The sequence below is a fragment of the Cyrtonyx montezumae genome, unplaced genomic scaffold (genome assembly GCF_038088225.1).
Source record: "Cyrtonyx montezumae isolate F1298 unplaced genomic scaffold, pur_monq_1.0 scaffold_0, whole genome shotgun sequence".
NCBI lineage: Eukaryota > Metazoa > Chordata > Aves > Galliformes > Odontophoridae > Cyrtonyx > Cyrtonyx montezumae.
Genome location: NW_027071824.1, coordinates 13258410 through 13274646, shown reverse-complemented (window position 1 = coordinate 13274646; position 16237 = coordinate 13258410). Strand labels below are relative to the sequence as shown.

Below are 16237 nucleotides of genomic sequence, written 5' to 3'. Positions count from 1 at the left end.
TTGAATAGAAAACTCGTGAAGAAGAACCCCAAAAGTTAAATGGATGGGCTGATTTCCCTGGCAGCATAGAAGGTGTTCAGATGACTATGCTTCAGGGGAGAGCATTACAGTCAAAAGATAAGGGGGCACATTAGAAGCAGTAGAGAGGGAAAGAAATTTGAACATAGAGTGAGGCAGTGATACCTGGCCATCAGGCTTTTGAAAACACAGCAAGAAAAGTCTCAGTGGAGATTACTGGACCATGCTGGAGAGCACTCTGGATGGAATCAAAGATGTGTTGGAGGCAAGGACTGGGATTAACAATTCCATGTAACCCAGATCTCATCTGCTCTGGAAACATACAGCATTACAAAAATCTCCACAACTAATTCTTCAAAAGTAAGGACATAGGACACACAGAAGTGTGTCAGGCTGAAGTAAGGAAAGCTGTGAGTAACATATCTGAGTGACACTAGGAGAAAGCATATACACTGCCAATGTACAACTATTACACTTTTATCGCTTGCCAAATTCAGCCCTATGTAGTGTCATTAACAAAAGCCAGTCTTAATAAATGTCATTTATGTAGAGTATTCGCAGACCCTGATTCAACATAGTTATTGCTAACATTACAGAAGTTCTGCTTCAAGTCATTTTTGATTGAATGTGCTACAGACTGACAACAGAAATGCAGATAATGCAGATATTACTTCCATGGGACTCTTGAAAAATTATTTCTCGCAGAAGAATAGCCTGGTCAAAAGTGATACCTAGTACTTTTTACACATTAAAGAGCCTAAAAATATGCTTGATAATTTAATCTAGGTTTGGCTTGCTGCTATATTTAAATCTACCCACTTATGCTTTCAACAATAAAACAATTCCTCCACACACTTTGATGCACTCAGCCTAGATTCTTTTAGAGTGTTGCACACATGCCTTCTGAATTTGGGGCTGGCAATACAACAAGCTTATTACCCGGGATCTCACTCTAGGCTGTCAGTTTTATTTAGATTCCATTCAGCTTTTCAGCTTGATTTATCTGGCTTGGTTCAGTGCCCAGCAAAGTTAATGGAAAGTTTCTATTGACCTGAAAGGAAGTTAAATCGAGGCATGTTTGTCTGCTTAGTTGTGACATTAACATTATTTTTCCCATTCTGCTTTTTGTATTTGAAATGAGCTAGCAAACTGTCACAAAGTCCTGAATTGTTTTCTTAACACAGAGATGTGAAAAAGAGTATTGCACAAGAAGCTCTGCTCCAGCTCTCATTGAAACGAGCAGAAACTGTTTCATTTCCAAAGTGGAAGCTGAGCTGGAGCTGAATATCACAGTTACATTTATTCCAGGATTTATTCCAAAAAATGAAAGTCTAATATGAAAAGCAGATGTCGTTGCCCTTTCTGGGTCTTCATTGAGTTGAAGAAAAAGTAGGATCTCAGTGCTGCTCACAGTTGCATGAATTTTATGACATGCAACCTGTTGGCTTCCATTTCGAGACCTATGAAATGAGCAGCTTTCATCTTATAAACAAAAAATGAACAAAAGGAAAAAAATAAGTTAACTGCTTTGAACACAGCAGAGAAAGGTGGAAAAACATAAATCCTAAGACCTCTAAGATAAGAAGGCCAAGTCCCACCCCCTAAAATGACTTGTGATGAAATACTATGATTTTTAAATCAGCTTCATACTTTGGAGATCTGATTCACTTTGAACTCTTCGGAATTGCTAATGCCTTTGTCTCACTACGCTGGATAATTCATTCTCTGTGTCATGACATTTTCCAAAGACTCAACAGACTCAGTGCTCACATCATGCCAGAGAAAAAACCAACCCCAAATTTTAAAAGGGGGAAAGACACGGAGAATGTCAGCAAAATTAATTTTATCGTGAGATAAAATGAAAATTGATTGAGAAATTATGTTTAACCTAAAACATTATAGTCTGCCTTGATTCTTGCATAAATATCTTGGAGCAGATGAGATGATTTTCTGCAAAAATATGTAAGAATGCATTAGGATATTTTTTTCTAGAGGAAAACCTGTGTCACATATAAAATACAAGGTAGTTTAAACAAACATTTCTCCATGTGAATGTTTATGCATTTATGGATAGCTATTTGAAATTCCAAAGCTTGATAACTGGTACAGATGTGACTGCTTATCACCTCATATAAGCCTGTGTATGATCTATTGCTCATCTGCTGTATCCAAATTTTTTTCAACACAGAAGTTATTGGAAGAGCAGTTTCACAGCATAATGCTCATAAAAATGTCTAAATACTTTATTAGCTCTGAATACCTGTATGTTGTATACTATTTTGCTATGCATAATAAAAGTGTGCTCACTGCTTTCACAGGAATGAATCTGTGGTGCTGCCTGGGCAGTTGCAGTGCACTTTGATCCCCAGTGGGCAGGCAAACGGTCCCACCAAATCACAAGATCACAGATAAAATTTCAAGGAACCTACTGCACATTACTTCTCATTCTTAATCATTCTGATTAACGTTTAAGTTGGCAAGTCATGCTATAATGTTTTAGCTCATCCTTGCTAAGTAGACACTCATACAATATTAATAGCAAAAGGAACTTTTGTGTATAGAGCCTGGCCTGTTTTGTGACTAGGCAATATTCATTAATATGTTTGGCTTCAAAGTTCAGAAGAGGTAACAGACAACATATTAGAAATCCATTCCCAGAGCCTACTGTCAGCTGATTCCATTGGCCAGCTAACAACAGAAACATGCACAAAGTGGGGCACTATTATCTAAATATCTATCCGTTACACGCTTCCATTTTCTGTACATTTCTCCCTATCACTTCCAAAAAGCATCTGTTTTTTTATTTCTCAAGTCAGGTAGGGGACGAGAAGGGGATGTGAGGTAAATTATCAGAGGGTTTTCAAAGTTCATTCCCTGAGATCCTCATTTAAACCTATACTAGATGCCTGAAATTCAGTCTTGTGGTAATTACTGAGTCTTCTGAGGCAGTTACAGAGGGGCACTTACATCATGTGCTACCAGCCCGCAGGAGCCATTACAGGGGAAAATACGTCACACGCACATCTAATGGGAGATGAATCACACCCTGGAAATAGATTTTTCCTCCCCGCTGATGGTCAGGGGAAAGAGACATGGATCTGTTGGACCAGGTCCAGAGAAGGGCCACAAAAGTGCTCCAAGGGGTGGAACATCTCCCCAGTGAGGACAGGCTGAGAGAGTTGGGACTGGTCAGCCTGGGGAAGAGAACATTTCGGGAAGACTCAAGAGCAGCCTTTCAGTATCTAAAATGAGGGTGTAATAAAGGAGACAGACTCTTTGGCAGGATATGCCAAATAGGTCACAGGTTTCAAACTAAAAGAGTGGTGATTTAGGCTGGATATAAGAACAAAGGTTTTTTTATAGTAAGGGTGATGGGGCACTGGAACAGGCTGCCCAGAGAGGTGGTGGATGTCCTGTCCCTGGAGACATTAGAGATCAGGCTGGACAGGGCTCTGAGCAACCAGATGGAGCTGTAGGTGCACCTGTTCAGTGCAGGGCAGTTGGACTAAACAACCTTCTTCCAACTCATATGATTCCACAATTCTGATTCTATGACTCAAAGGGGAACACAAGGTGATTAACTCAGACTTGGTATCTAACTTTCAGTTAGCGTGTGATGAATCACCACAAAGGAAAAAGAGAAATGGCAAGAACACAATAGTACAGTGAATGTATAAGGAGCCTAGGTCGACTAGCTCACGTGCCCATCAGTCACAGGGCTGGTGTCAATAAGGTTTTTTTGTGTAGACCCAGGACTACATACGATCTCTGAATTAACCTGTGAACTCAATTCCAAGTACAACTTTTGAAACTCCCTTCATTTCTGAGCTTGGAAATGTTCACATCTCTGCTTACCTCTGCAACCTAAACCTGCACTGCAGTACTTGTAGGTATGCAAGAAAACATTCTTAAATCAGTATGTGGTAATCCAGATTCATAGGGCAGAAATCCTCTAGCCAGCAAGGCTATTAGGCCGCACTTTAATAACTAGACATGAATTCTTGTAGGATCATTCCTCTTTGTATGGGCTGGTAGGTTCTCTCTCAGCTTTCTGACTGCTCTTCTTTTAAGCATTTCTTTTACATTTCATAAATACAGTACAGTAATCTTCATTGTGCTGACCTGATTCAAGTAAAAGTCATCTATACCTGGGCATCCTTCACTATAGAAAACTGTCTGGGGCTTGAGAAGAGTTCATCTCTTTTCCTGTAGAATTAGGGGTGCTTGTGTTTAGTCAGTTAGGTTTGGGAGTTTGGTTCCTATGAAAGACTGGGAAAGCTGCTGGAAATTTCACATTACGGAATAATATTATTCTTGTTCTATATGTTTTTTGAGGCAAGAATTTTTTCTGTACCCAGCATTAATCAAACTTGGGCAGATCAAAGCAAGGAAACTCTGGGAAAATTAGTACAATTTTCTTTCCCATAGCATGCCAGTCAAATAAAATTAGAACTTTGTAAGAACAATGTAAATAGCATTTATGTTAGCAAAATGGTGATAAAACATCACCTACAAGAAAAAAAGGCATACATATTAATAGATTATAAAATAGAAAGGACATATACAAGTATATGTGCAAACCAGAAAATATAAATAAATAAACATAAATATCTTAAATAACCATTCTAGGTGTTTGCACTCTCTATTTTCCAGTGTATTATTTGGCTTCCGTGATCTTGACTACTCTGTAGATAATTATGCAGAGAGATGTACTAAATATGACCTCATCATTGTTTCAGACACTGCATAAGCACAAAGGTGACACATCCTGCCTCAAAGCGTTTTTCTATCTATAACTAGAATTGTAAGAATGCAGTGCTAGAAAGGACTTCAGGAAATAGTATAATCCAATTTCATGCATGAAAGTCAGCTAAGGGGTTTTTAGACCTACCACAAAGGTACTAGTCCGTCTTCTTGAAGAGTTCCAATAAAGACACAATTACAGCATGCCCATATAAATTATTTTAGCACCTTATGTAGCAGAATGACGAAAACAAATCAGCCTAATTCACAGCAGAGCATATAAGCTTAACATATTAAACATTTTTCTATTGTAAGGATGAAGAACAGCTGAGTACTACATTTTGCTAACAAACATTCATGCACTGGAAAATCGTTAAAATCTCTACCTGTAACTCTCTCTTTTTTAAGTGAACAAACTCATTCCTCCAGCTGTGCTTTGCATTCCCTGAAATCTGCCATCAGAATTTTCCATCTGATCAAATAGAGCATAATTATCACTTCGCCTGTTTGAAATATGACAGCTCTATCCATTCAGCCTAGAATAATGCCATTTAGTTGACTCAGATGTGTTTTGTAAAGCGCTTTGCTCCCACAAACATAAATTCTGTATTGCTGCATAGGTGGTTATTTTCTGTATATACAGTGTTACTGTTTCTTCCTTTCTTGCTAAGCTAGTTATTTTCTTAAACAATAAAATTATACTGGTTCATCTAATGACAGATTATTGTGGGGAGCTTGTGGGTGGACTGTTATCAGTGTCTTATCTCAGCACACTCATATACTGATTCTTCAGTGCTTTATTCCAAAACTCTCCATGGCAGAAAGTTAGGCTGATGATTTATAGTTTCTGAGTTTTCTTTGCAGCCCAATGAGCACCATTTCTTTTTTCCAGACCTTGCAGGTATCCTGCAGAGACTAATTTCAGCTAATTGCTTAAGTAAAATGAAAATCAATAATGTCACATTTAAAGTATATGGCAAAACCAGTGAGAAATTGTAGATAATCTACTATTGGATACCCAACAGCCACTGCTCTACGTAAAAGTAACATATCTGGACTTGGAATAAGTTTGTCTGACTTTATCCAAGTTTTACACTCACTGCGTAAATCTTGAAATTCTTTCACAACTGAGACTCCCACTACATTCCTTTGTTAGAATGTATTTTCTCTCCAGAAGAGCTCTTTCATTTTTTCCTCAGCTGTACACTTTGTCTACACAAGTGCTGCTTACTTAAACTTTTCTCTTTTTATAGCTCCAACACTTAATCCACATTAATCTCTGACAGCTTTTATCATTTGCAAAGTGCAAAAATATAACTGCCTGCATTCCCCTTTAACAAAAATCTGACTGTTTCTCAATGTAGACATATATAAACTGTGTCACAAAGACTTATTTAATTATTTTAACCATTGCTTTAATTACGATTTAATCCAACAGATGGAAATTCCTGATTTGAATAATTTTACCTTCTTTCCCATTTCCATTTTTGTTATTTTACCCAAAACTTTTCTTCTCATTGATTAGTAATCTAATGTTCATTTGCAGCAGAATGTAATCCCTACATTAAGTCTTTTTTTGTCTAATTAGTATTAAAACTTTTCTATTCATTGGGCTTCCTTTGAGAAATGAAAATCTGGCAGGTAGCTCTGCTGTGTCTCCTAAACTGCAGGACAGAGCAGCTGCCAAGTGCATAAATGAAGGCCTTCCTCTATCCCAAGTTCAGTGAATGCCTTCTCTTACTCACTGCAGGCAAGGGTCTCTTACTGACAACAGGAACAGTGTAGATAATCTGTAGTTTGCTTATACCATCAACAAAAACGATGACAGTGATGTCAAAACACATAACATATTTTTGTAGAAAATTAGAGCTTACATATTTGGATGTTATTATAGCTTATGTAGTTCTTTGCAGTTGTTTCATGACAGTGCTTTTTCATGCTATGGAAATGTTGTCTTCTCTAAGCCTATTTTCTCATCAGACTGTTTGAAAGAACACTCGTCATCAACCACAGGCTGATTGGCAGGAGAGTGCTCACAGTGAAAAGTGTTTAATTGAGGAGCTGGCACCTCAGCCTGAACTGAAATAGCCTCATAAGCATGCTGCAGATATTTTCCTATTGCCCAGACTTCCCAGCAGGGTGGGACTTGGCAGAGAGCTAAGGTCTGTATGAAGAGCAGATTCTGTGATCTTTGTAGTTAAGATGTAACACCAAGCACACTTATTTTACTGGCAGCAGCTGATGGCTCTGCTGGTCACCTGCTCGGTTTGCCAGATACATTTTGTAAGCGAAGCAAGGATACCTATAACTTTCAGACTAGTCAGACTTTTCAGATAGGAAAAAAAGTTTTCTGCAATTGAGGAACTCTCTTTTCTGTTGACCAATTTGAAGTTATGAAATAATGAGCAAACTCCCTACATCTGAAAGCAAAACAAACCAAACAAACAAACAAAAAAATCAAATTACAGCTCCACATGATAAAGAGCCAAAAATAAAAATAATAGGATCACTGACAAACTTACTTTTGCATTCCTACTGTGCTCTGAACTGCAACTCATAGATATTAGAGATTGCTTTACAGTTGTGATAGCACACCTGATAATGCACCAGAAATAGATCTTACTAGTAAAATATGATCTCGTTTTTTTATTTGTTTTTCTAGTTGACAGATACCTCACAGAAAAACAGGAGTTTTACACATACCGACTTCAGAAGACCATAACTACATTATTAAACTAGACTGATTAAAACAAAGTATGGCTCATTTTCTTGATAAAATGTTGTCCTAAACTTTGTGCCTTAAACTTCAGTAGAATTGGAAGCATATGTCATAACCCGTAGGTCTCCAAATAAGTTAAACTGATACAGTTTTATGTATGAAATGTTTAATAAATATCACATTCCCTGCCTAAATTTAACCAACACTGAAAGTTGAAGAGTTAGAAAATCTTCATACAAATTAAAGAACTGTATTGCTGAAACTATTAAGCACTGGTGGTAAAATCTGCATGCACACAAGTGAAGATATACATGTAGTCTTATGGAAAACGGTGTGAATATGCTGCCAGGAAGAATAACATATAAAAACTATGCTCTATTTGGTTTCAGAACTAATCAACTCCCGTGTTAAACTCTTATCTTCTTCTGCCCTGGACACATGGTAGATTATATAGTAGTACAGGCAACAAACACAGGCACAAGCTACCTCCTAACAATATACACACACCACGTCTTTTCTAAAATGAATTCTAACCCCAGCCTGACTTGGTTTCCTTGGTAGCCTTGGACAACTCGGCTGAATGGCTCTTATTCACCTACCTCTCATGCCGCTGTAAGGGACAATTAATGCTTAACAAGTACTCAAGGACAGAAGCGTGCATTCGTGCACCACGCTCTTCTACTGTTGCTAGTTTTACAATTTCCTCCCTCAATCAAGCATTGATTTTTCATTACCAGTATAAAGGCAGGAATAGAGCAAGAGCATATGGCACTTTGTAATGACTACTCTACCATCAAATTTCATTTCACATCTAGTATATGACAGTTAAGCTTGGGTAATCTGTTGATTCACCTCTAAACAAGTCTCATGATCTTGTCATATACCAATGTATATGGAAAAGGATCTGAAACTTTTGATACATTGCTTAAATATAGAAGCCTTTCAAAAACTGCTCCCTGGCATCCAGCTGCCACGGTTCTGGAAATGAACAAACCAAACAAAAACAAAACAAGAATTGTTGGCTAGATGCCAGCTCCCTAGCAGCCATGAAAGCCTTTTATCACACAGTCCAGTGACAATGATGTGTTAGTGAACAGGAGTCTACATATCAGAACAGTAAGTGTTCGTGACAATCTGAGACGTACAGAAACAAACCTCTTATTTTTGTGACAACAAAAGCAGTAAACAGAAGTAAACAAAAGCAGAAAACAGAAACCCAGAGCGATTTTCTGTTAAATGCCCTACTAACCACGTTATAGTTGCAAGTGAAGAGAGACCCATTAACCAATAGAAAATTGCAACTGTGAGTTCTGTGTTTGTGTGCGAACTGAAACAGTTAAACAATAGCTATATTTAATCATAACTATAGCGAGGCAGAAAAAAACCCCTCCACATTTGCTTTCCCAGTACCACCTGGCAAACAGGCATACAGTAAGTGCATTTGCTGGAAGCACTTATGCTTTGCTCTGAAAAACACCCTTAATGAATTGGTAACATTGCCAAGTTCAGTCTGCATCTTTCAGTGCAAAGAGAGAGATACTAAGGAAGAAAGAAGTGGTTTCTTGAGCTTTTCTACCATTTGAAATCTAGTCTGGAAGTGCCTACTTAATTGGGTAGTTTGGCCATCACTTCTGTGACACCTGAAATCTGAACTTGCTATTTATTCAATTTCAGAAATGTCTTGATGAACCATGTAGGAAAATAATCTTCGTCAGCAATATCCACATGAAGAAGACTGCCCCCAGTTTTTCCCTTCATTTTTTTGGCAAGATTTCAAACAAATTCTTCTAGGCCCCTTCACCACAACCAGCCTTGTACGCCTAAAGTGGGTGAACTGAGCACTGTATCAACAAAGAATTCAAGTCTGCTGGTGTTAGCCAGAGATGATGAACACCTGTACGCCTCATACAAGTTTTCTGAAGTGAATTGCAGCCTCCATCCATAAACGTTTAATTAAAAAAAAAATCAGTTTCTGATGAAGTTCAGATGATAACTTCTTCAATAAAAGCAGAAATCTGGGAGGAAGAAAATTACTTTAAAACCAACTGGTTTTCAGAATGAGGCACATTTTTAATCCTCACTAACAGAAACATTTGGTCCTTATTTGAAAGGGCTGTCCTCATGCCTAATCAGATTGTCCATCCAATTCTACTGGTGGAGACAGCAAAAATATCTTTCCTTAGTAGCAAATCTCAGCTGCAGTGTGGCAATGGTGTTCATTCTCTAATGATACTCACAATGAATTTTCCTGTTATCAGTATTCGGGTTTCTACTTTGCAACCTTCCTAAACCAGTGAGCTGGTTAAGACAGCAGAAGCAAAAGATGCACCGTGTGATCCCATGCCAAACTATTGCCCACTGAGAAGATAGCTCCAGTATTATCTGTTGAGCAACCAGTGGGCACAAAGACTGTGTCTGGAAATTACTGGAAACAAAACTTCTTCATGTAAACAAACAAATCACTTTCAACTAACTAAATGCTACTTGCATACAGCAGTGGTACTAGAAAACTGTATTGAAAGAAATTCAGAAGCATTATCATTCCTTAGTTTCAGTAGCATTGTCTGAACAATTAACACCACAGTTAGAGATACAGAAGTTCTCACTGTGTATTTCATATCCGCCATGAAAGCCTTTTTTATTCCCTGATACTAACTCTTAAGAAACCTTACATTGGCTTTCTTGCCATCTACAGACAGTTTACTGTCTCTGGATGTGGAGTTTTCTCCTTCTCTTGGCTTGCTGTCTTTCAACAAGTATTGAATTTCTCATACTGTGGTCTGTTGTTTCCATGGCCGGGAAACATAAAGCTCTGTTAGGAAATATAGTAACGTGGTTCATTGTGTTATTTCATGCAGCTGCTTAATTCAATCTATTGTTTATTATTTTTTGCACATAACTCTTGTGTTTACTGATAATACAAAGGCAACCTTAAGTTGACTGGGTAAAGCAATGCCCAGCCAGTATAGAACCAGGTAAAAACTAAAATAATCTTAATGCCTTAGAACAGTACCTCCAAATGACTAACCTGGGTGGCCCTTTCTCTAGTTGATGCAGCACTAGGAAGAGGGTAAATCCATCAGAAGAACAAATGGGAGGATAGGAAGAATGCGAGGGCACAACAAAGGCTCTTCAGTGGTTTCTGTTTTCATCTGTTTGACTGCTGCACACACAGAAATATTTTTATAGCTATTCACTTGGTTTGTTTCAGAAATCTGCACCAAAACATTGCTTCTACGTAGCTCAGTAATGCTCCAGCCAATAAACACACAAAGAGCAACGATAGGAATTCAGCAGTTCTGAGGAAAATTCTAATCCATCTCAGTTTGGCAGCACAGATCTCTTACATAACCTGTGAACTAGAGGACAGTCTCATCATCTGGGAACACTGATTTGTCCTTCTCAACACATTAAACAAAAGTGGCAACTTTCCATAACAAATTTCCCTTTGCTTTTCAAGGCATAATGTTGCAAGAAAGGCATCACATGCTAATGAGACATTTCTAATATCATTAAAGAATGCTTCTATACAACAAATAAATAATAATGGAGCAGTAAACAAATTAAAACCATAGTGCAGAGTTGCAGAACAGGGCCTGAGACACAAACTAATAGTAGCAGTTCTCCAAAACAATGATTTCTGAAGAACAAGGGCATTTCTGAAAGCCGACTGCTACTTCAGTACATCTTATGCAGACCTCAGGAGCTGAATCTCTCACGAGAGTAAAAAAAGTCTGAGATGAAAGATCCCAAGCACCTGCAGACCACTAGAACAGGCGCCATCTGTAACCACTTTAAAATAAATAAATACATAAATAAACCCCAACTCTCTCCTTTTTCCCCTGAGATACTCTGTAACAAGCAAAAAGCAGCTGCCCGGTATTAAGGTATAAAAGCTCCATTCACCAACTAATCAACAAAGAAACATATTATTTACATGTTACAAAATGAGGTACACGTTCATTCAGTACCAGTATTTACAGTATGAAATAACCTTGAATTGATACAACGCATTCAAGAATTACACACAGTCATATTTTTGAAATAAAGATGCTAGAAAACATTAAGAAGACAAGAATAACTTTGTATACAGAATGGCAAAACTAATCTTATTGAACAAAATCACAAAAAAAAACGAAGAGTTCACAGAGTATGAGAGGATCTGACACCTGAAATCACCTTGAACAAGCCTGACCAAAAAGCTGAAGACTAAGCTGGAAACTTACATAGATGAAAAAAAAAAATATATATATGTATATATATATATATATATATATATATATGTGCCACAGAGATGTACAGTGATGTTAGAATTAGTGTTATTACTGTACACGAACTATTCCATGCAACTTCTGTTCAGTTTTTCACATTAACATGCAGAAAAGAACAGTGATCATTCAGTTTCTATCATACAAGCAGTTGTCTCTGCAGTAGATAAAAGAACAAAAGGAAATTTAAACTAGAAAATCTGTTCGCAAGGAAATTCCTATTGATATTTTCTCCATTATGGTTGAAAGTTGCAAAACTGTAAGAATTTGATAAGAGATGGCAAAAGGAGTAAACAAACACGTCTAATTAAAATCCTACCACAAATTCAAGTTATTATTCTTTGTAAGAGAAATTGCTTTCTTACGTAGAAATTACAAAAGGATGGATGAAATGCAGTCTCACGTGTTCACATGTGTTTGCTTCAAGCCTTATTTCCAAACAGTGCTAAGGAGAAAGCAGTCTGTTTTGATCTTTCAAATCTGATATTTATATAAATGATTACATCACAGAATTCAAGAGACAGTTTTAAAAGGAGTGTTTAGAAACCAGTCTAACTTAAGAAATAAGGAGACTGAGACCTGGCATTAGTAATCGATGCTCATTACTTTATTGCCTTGGGCCACCAGATGCTGTATGCAAAATCTGCTTAGGATTTCACAGGGGAATAGCTAATCAATCTTCCTGCAAAAGTAAGAACTGGCAGAGTAACACACTGCATTTTAGTAGTTCAACAGCTTGTGATTCAACAAACCCTGCTGTTCAATCAGAACAATGGAGTTAAACTCTGAAAAACAGCACTTCAAAGTGCAGGATGTAATAGTTAAGGATGAGCATAAACATAAATACCTATGAGCACAGAACTAAATAATGACTGTATTTAATGAGGTGATATAAGCTCACATTTTATGCATCCGTTAAGTATTACCACCAGACAAGCAGAAGATTCAAGACAGGACAACACAACAGTAAGTGCTAATCTCATGGATCTGATCTGATAGTAACATGGTTTCAACCTATGGCTTTGAACTGTATCAGCTGCTGCAAACCATTACCTGTAAATATTAGCTAACATTAGTGCTAAAACAACAAAAATCAAATATCATGTTCACTTCTAATGAAACAACCAGGCTGTCTTCATCTCTAAACTCATCCCAAGTAAGTGTATTCCCTTCCAGAAAGTAATATTCACAAATAATATTGGAGAAAGGTAAATGTTCAAAGATGCAGGAGTCAGAAGTTCATGAAAAACTGATCAATGTAATTAGACAGAAGTTTGCTTGTAGTTCTTTGTATCCAAGACCTTCTTGCCACACATTGAGCAGATGCCTACAAACACACAGAAGGTATGTAAATTATTAAACAAATATTATTTTCTCTTCAAAAACATAGTTCATGTGTTTTTGTAAGGATAGCTTTCAAAGAAACTGTTGAAGACCTGTAACTGACAATCTACCTGTGTGCCATCTCACCTGACACTGCACATTCAGAAGTAGTAACATGATTTTTTAAACACAAAATAATATTTGCAGTATATATGTAATACTTCCACTTAAAAAATAAACTCTATTTTGAGAGCGTTATGATTCACAGCAGCACCTGAAGCCTCTAATTTGCTGAACTACTGCAAGACAGCCAGGAAAGGACCCCAACTAGCAAACAAGTAAAAATAGTATGTTGCTAAACTTTCTAATTCCTGCAGTCTGAGATGAACAGAACGTAGCTAGGCTAAGGAAATACAGGCACCAAGAAACTGATTGCTAAATGAAAGATTAACCAACAATTGAGAAGCTGAGAAGAATACAATTTTATAGAATTAAGCTAATTACAGACTAGAAGAGAGAAATATGATGGACACCAAGAGTAGCTGAGAGTTGAACTAAAGATGACTGATGACCTGAAAACTTTGCCCTAAACCCAAAGAGCAGCCAGAAGACTGGGGCAGCAAAAAGCACACAAGTTTGGCAGGGGCAGAAGGGAGAGTTTCCTCAGTGTTTCCCCCTTTTTCTAAAACAGAAAGGTGCCAAATATTCTGCCCAGTAGCACACATCTTGTTTTGAGAGAACATTCATTAGCAGACGAAAAAAATAATATATATCAACTGACAACTATTTCTGTTGCCACTCTACAAATCATAAGTTATCAATACATTAGCATCATCTGATTGAACATATATCTAAGAGTCCATTAGGAAAGAGAACAGCAAGGAACATCCTGGTTATTTACTTCAGAGTTCAAAATCCATCCGATGCACTGCTCACTCCAGATCTTAAGTGAGGAATAATTTAGATAGTCTCTAAATGTCAGAGATATGCATCGGTTGAAGCATCAAGTGTTAAGACTGCAACTGCTTCCAGAAACATTCTGTTACTGTGGTCTCTGATAGTCAGAATTAGAACCTAATGCATTCAAAGTTCAACTTCGGACATTTATGAGGTTTCTACCTGGAAGGATGGATAAGCAAAGATATAATCCTGAAGCCCACTCAAGACGATGATGAATTTCATAGATTCATAGATACATTAGGTTGGAAGGGACCTACAAGATCATCTAGTCCAACCATGCAAATTTAAGAAGGAACAAGGTTCTACTATATGGAATCCAGGCAGCCATCTGGTCAGCATCTAGCAACTAGAAAAGGCAGCCCTCCTACAGCAGTCTGCTAAACCACTTACCCAATGACACAGTGTGCAGTTGTAGAACAATTAATGTTATTCCGTAAACAAAACTTATAACTTTTTAGCTGCAGCTCTACATCTAGCCATACATCCATCCGACGTTTGTGTGCTAAGTGAATTCTTCAATATTAATAAGGTAGCTGAGTTCATCTTGCTGTTTTCCCCCCATGGATTACAAGTTTGAGCCCTTTCACTTACCCTCGCAAACCCAGAAGACTGATAAAATTTTATATTCCCCAGCAGAGATTTCATAAGGGTTCTGAGCCCATTATTACAATATTTGACCATCTGTGTGGTAAAAATTGATTTATGTGTATGAAATTAAAGTCTTCTGCTCTCTTTGCTATCCCTGTGCACCCTCAGGGAGTCCATCTTTTCTACACCTTCCAGTTAGAAGTTGAAGATAGTATTCAAATCTCATGACAGCCTTCTCTTAGCAACACAGAACAAACTCACGAGTTCTACTTGCTCTCTTACTTCAAACCAAAGTGGGGTAAGATGGTACGGAGTGAAACTCACCTTTTTTATAGGCACATCCTTGACAATAGTGAGACCCTGGCTGATGGACAGAACTCTTACAAATTCGACATATTGCAAATTTGTTCTTTCCATAAGGATCAAACCTGGAAAAACAGAAAAGTACTTGATTTACACACAATGAAATAAAGTACACCCTTCACCTCATTCTAAAAAGGCTACATGAGACGACACAGACAGAAGCTCCAGCATAAAAAGGTCATCTGTAATAGACAATGGAATTTCCACAGAAAAACTTACTCTTTCTCCATTAAGGGAGATTTCTTGCATTACAGAGATAAAATGAATAAAATCTGAACTAAAACCATGTATTTTTTATTAAGACACAAGACTATTCTGAACTTAAAATATGTTCCAGCAATGGCCTGACCCCAGCATGAGATAACAGAACGTCCTTTACACAGTAAGGAAAAGTTGAAGTGATTGAACAGGCATTCTCAGTGTGGAAGATCACAGAACCATGTGAGTTGGAAGGGACCTTTCAATGTCATACAGTCCAACTCTCCCACAACAAACAGGAAGAGATAGGCTTTTCAGCTCCTCTCCTAACACAAACACCAATTCCTACAGTTTTTAGAGATGCCTGCAGCAATACAGCTGCCCAGGCTCTGTGATTTCACAGAAAGCACCCATGAAATGCAGACAGACAGACTTTAACCAAGGAATAACATGCTGTAACTCCCTCCAAAATAATTTTTACAGGTCTGTTTTGGACGAGGCTTGAGGAGTTACCCTGCTTTGCGAGAAAGTGAGGCCTCAGTTGTAGAAAACTGACTTTTTTAAGTTGAAATCGTGATTAAATACTAACCTTGCCTTCTTCGAGGTCAATGCCTTGTTTTCGTTCAGCTTTCGGCCACCACTTTCTATAAAAAGAACACAACCACAAGGCAATATCATAGCGGAAAGAGCCCACCTTCCAGCTACCACACGTGTGGTCAGAGCTCAGAGTTGGCTCGCACAGACACCCCAGGGCCGTGTGCCAGTTCCCAGCTCCCAGCCCTGCGGAAGACCAACGCTACCTGTGGTGTTCCTCGCCCCATCCTTCCACGTATCGGGAGTGATCACCGTGCCCAGCTTCCTCTCACCTGCGGCAGGACACATCGCGAAAGAAAACGATTAGAACCGCCCCGCCTGGCGCCCGGGACCCGCGGGCATCCCTCCGAGCCGACCCCACTCACACTTCTCGCACACCATGGCGGCCCAGCACAACAACCGCCGCTTCCGGGCCCGCCCCGGAGCTGACGCGGTGTCATTGCCGGGCGGCAGGCGCGCCGGG

At 38.3% G+C, this 16237-nt stretch overlaps 1 protein-coding gene across 1 annotated transcript; it reads right to left on the bottom strand.

The window, feature by feature from the left end:
* Positions 1-12332: 12332 nt before the first annotated feature.
* On the bottom strand, positions 12333-16183 carry CRIPT (CXXC repeat containing interactor of PDZ3 domain). The gene is made up of 5 exons (XM_065754793.1): positions 16140-16183; positions 15981-16046; positions 15770-15824; positions 14944-15047; positions 12333-13075 (listed from the first exon to the last, which is right to left on the bottom strand). The coding sequence occupies exons 1-5, from the start codon at positions 16153-16155 to the stop codon at positions 13011-13013; spliced, it is 306 nt and encodes a 101-aa protein (XP_065610865.1). The 5' UTR covers positions 16156-16183; the 3' UTR covers positions 12333-13010.
* Positions 16184-16237: the final 54 nt, after the last annotated feature.

Coding starts and splice junctions, on each gene's coding strand:
- CRIPT (XM_065754793.1), bottom strand. Junction 15,825..15,980: donor TGGGGCGAGGAACACCACAG/GTAGCGTTGGTC, acceptor TTCTTTTTATAG/AAAGTGGTGGCCGAAAGCTG. Junction 13,076..14,943: donor AGGATGTGCCTATAAAAAAG/GTGAGTTTCACT, acceptor GTGTGTTTGTAG/GCATCTGCTCAATGTGTGGC.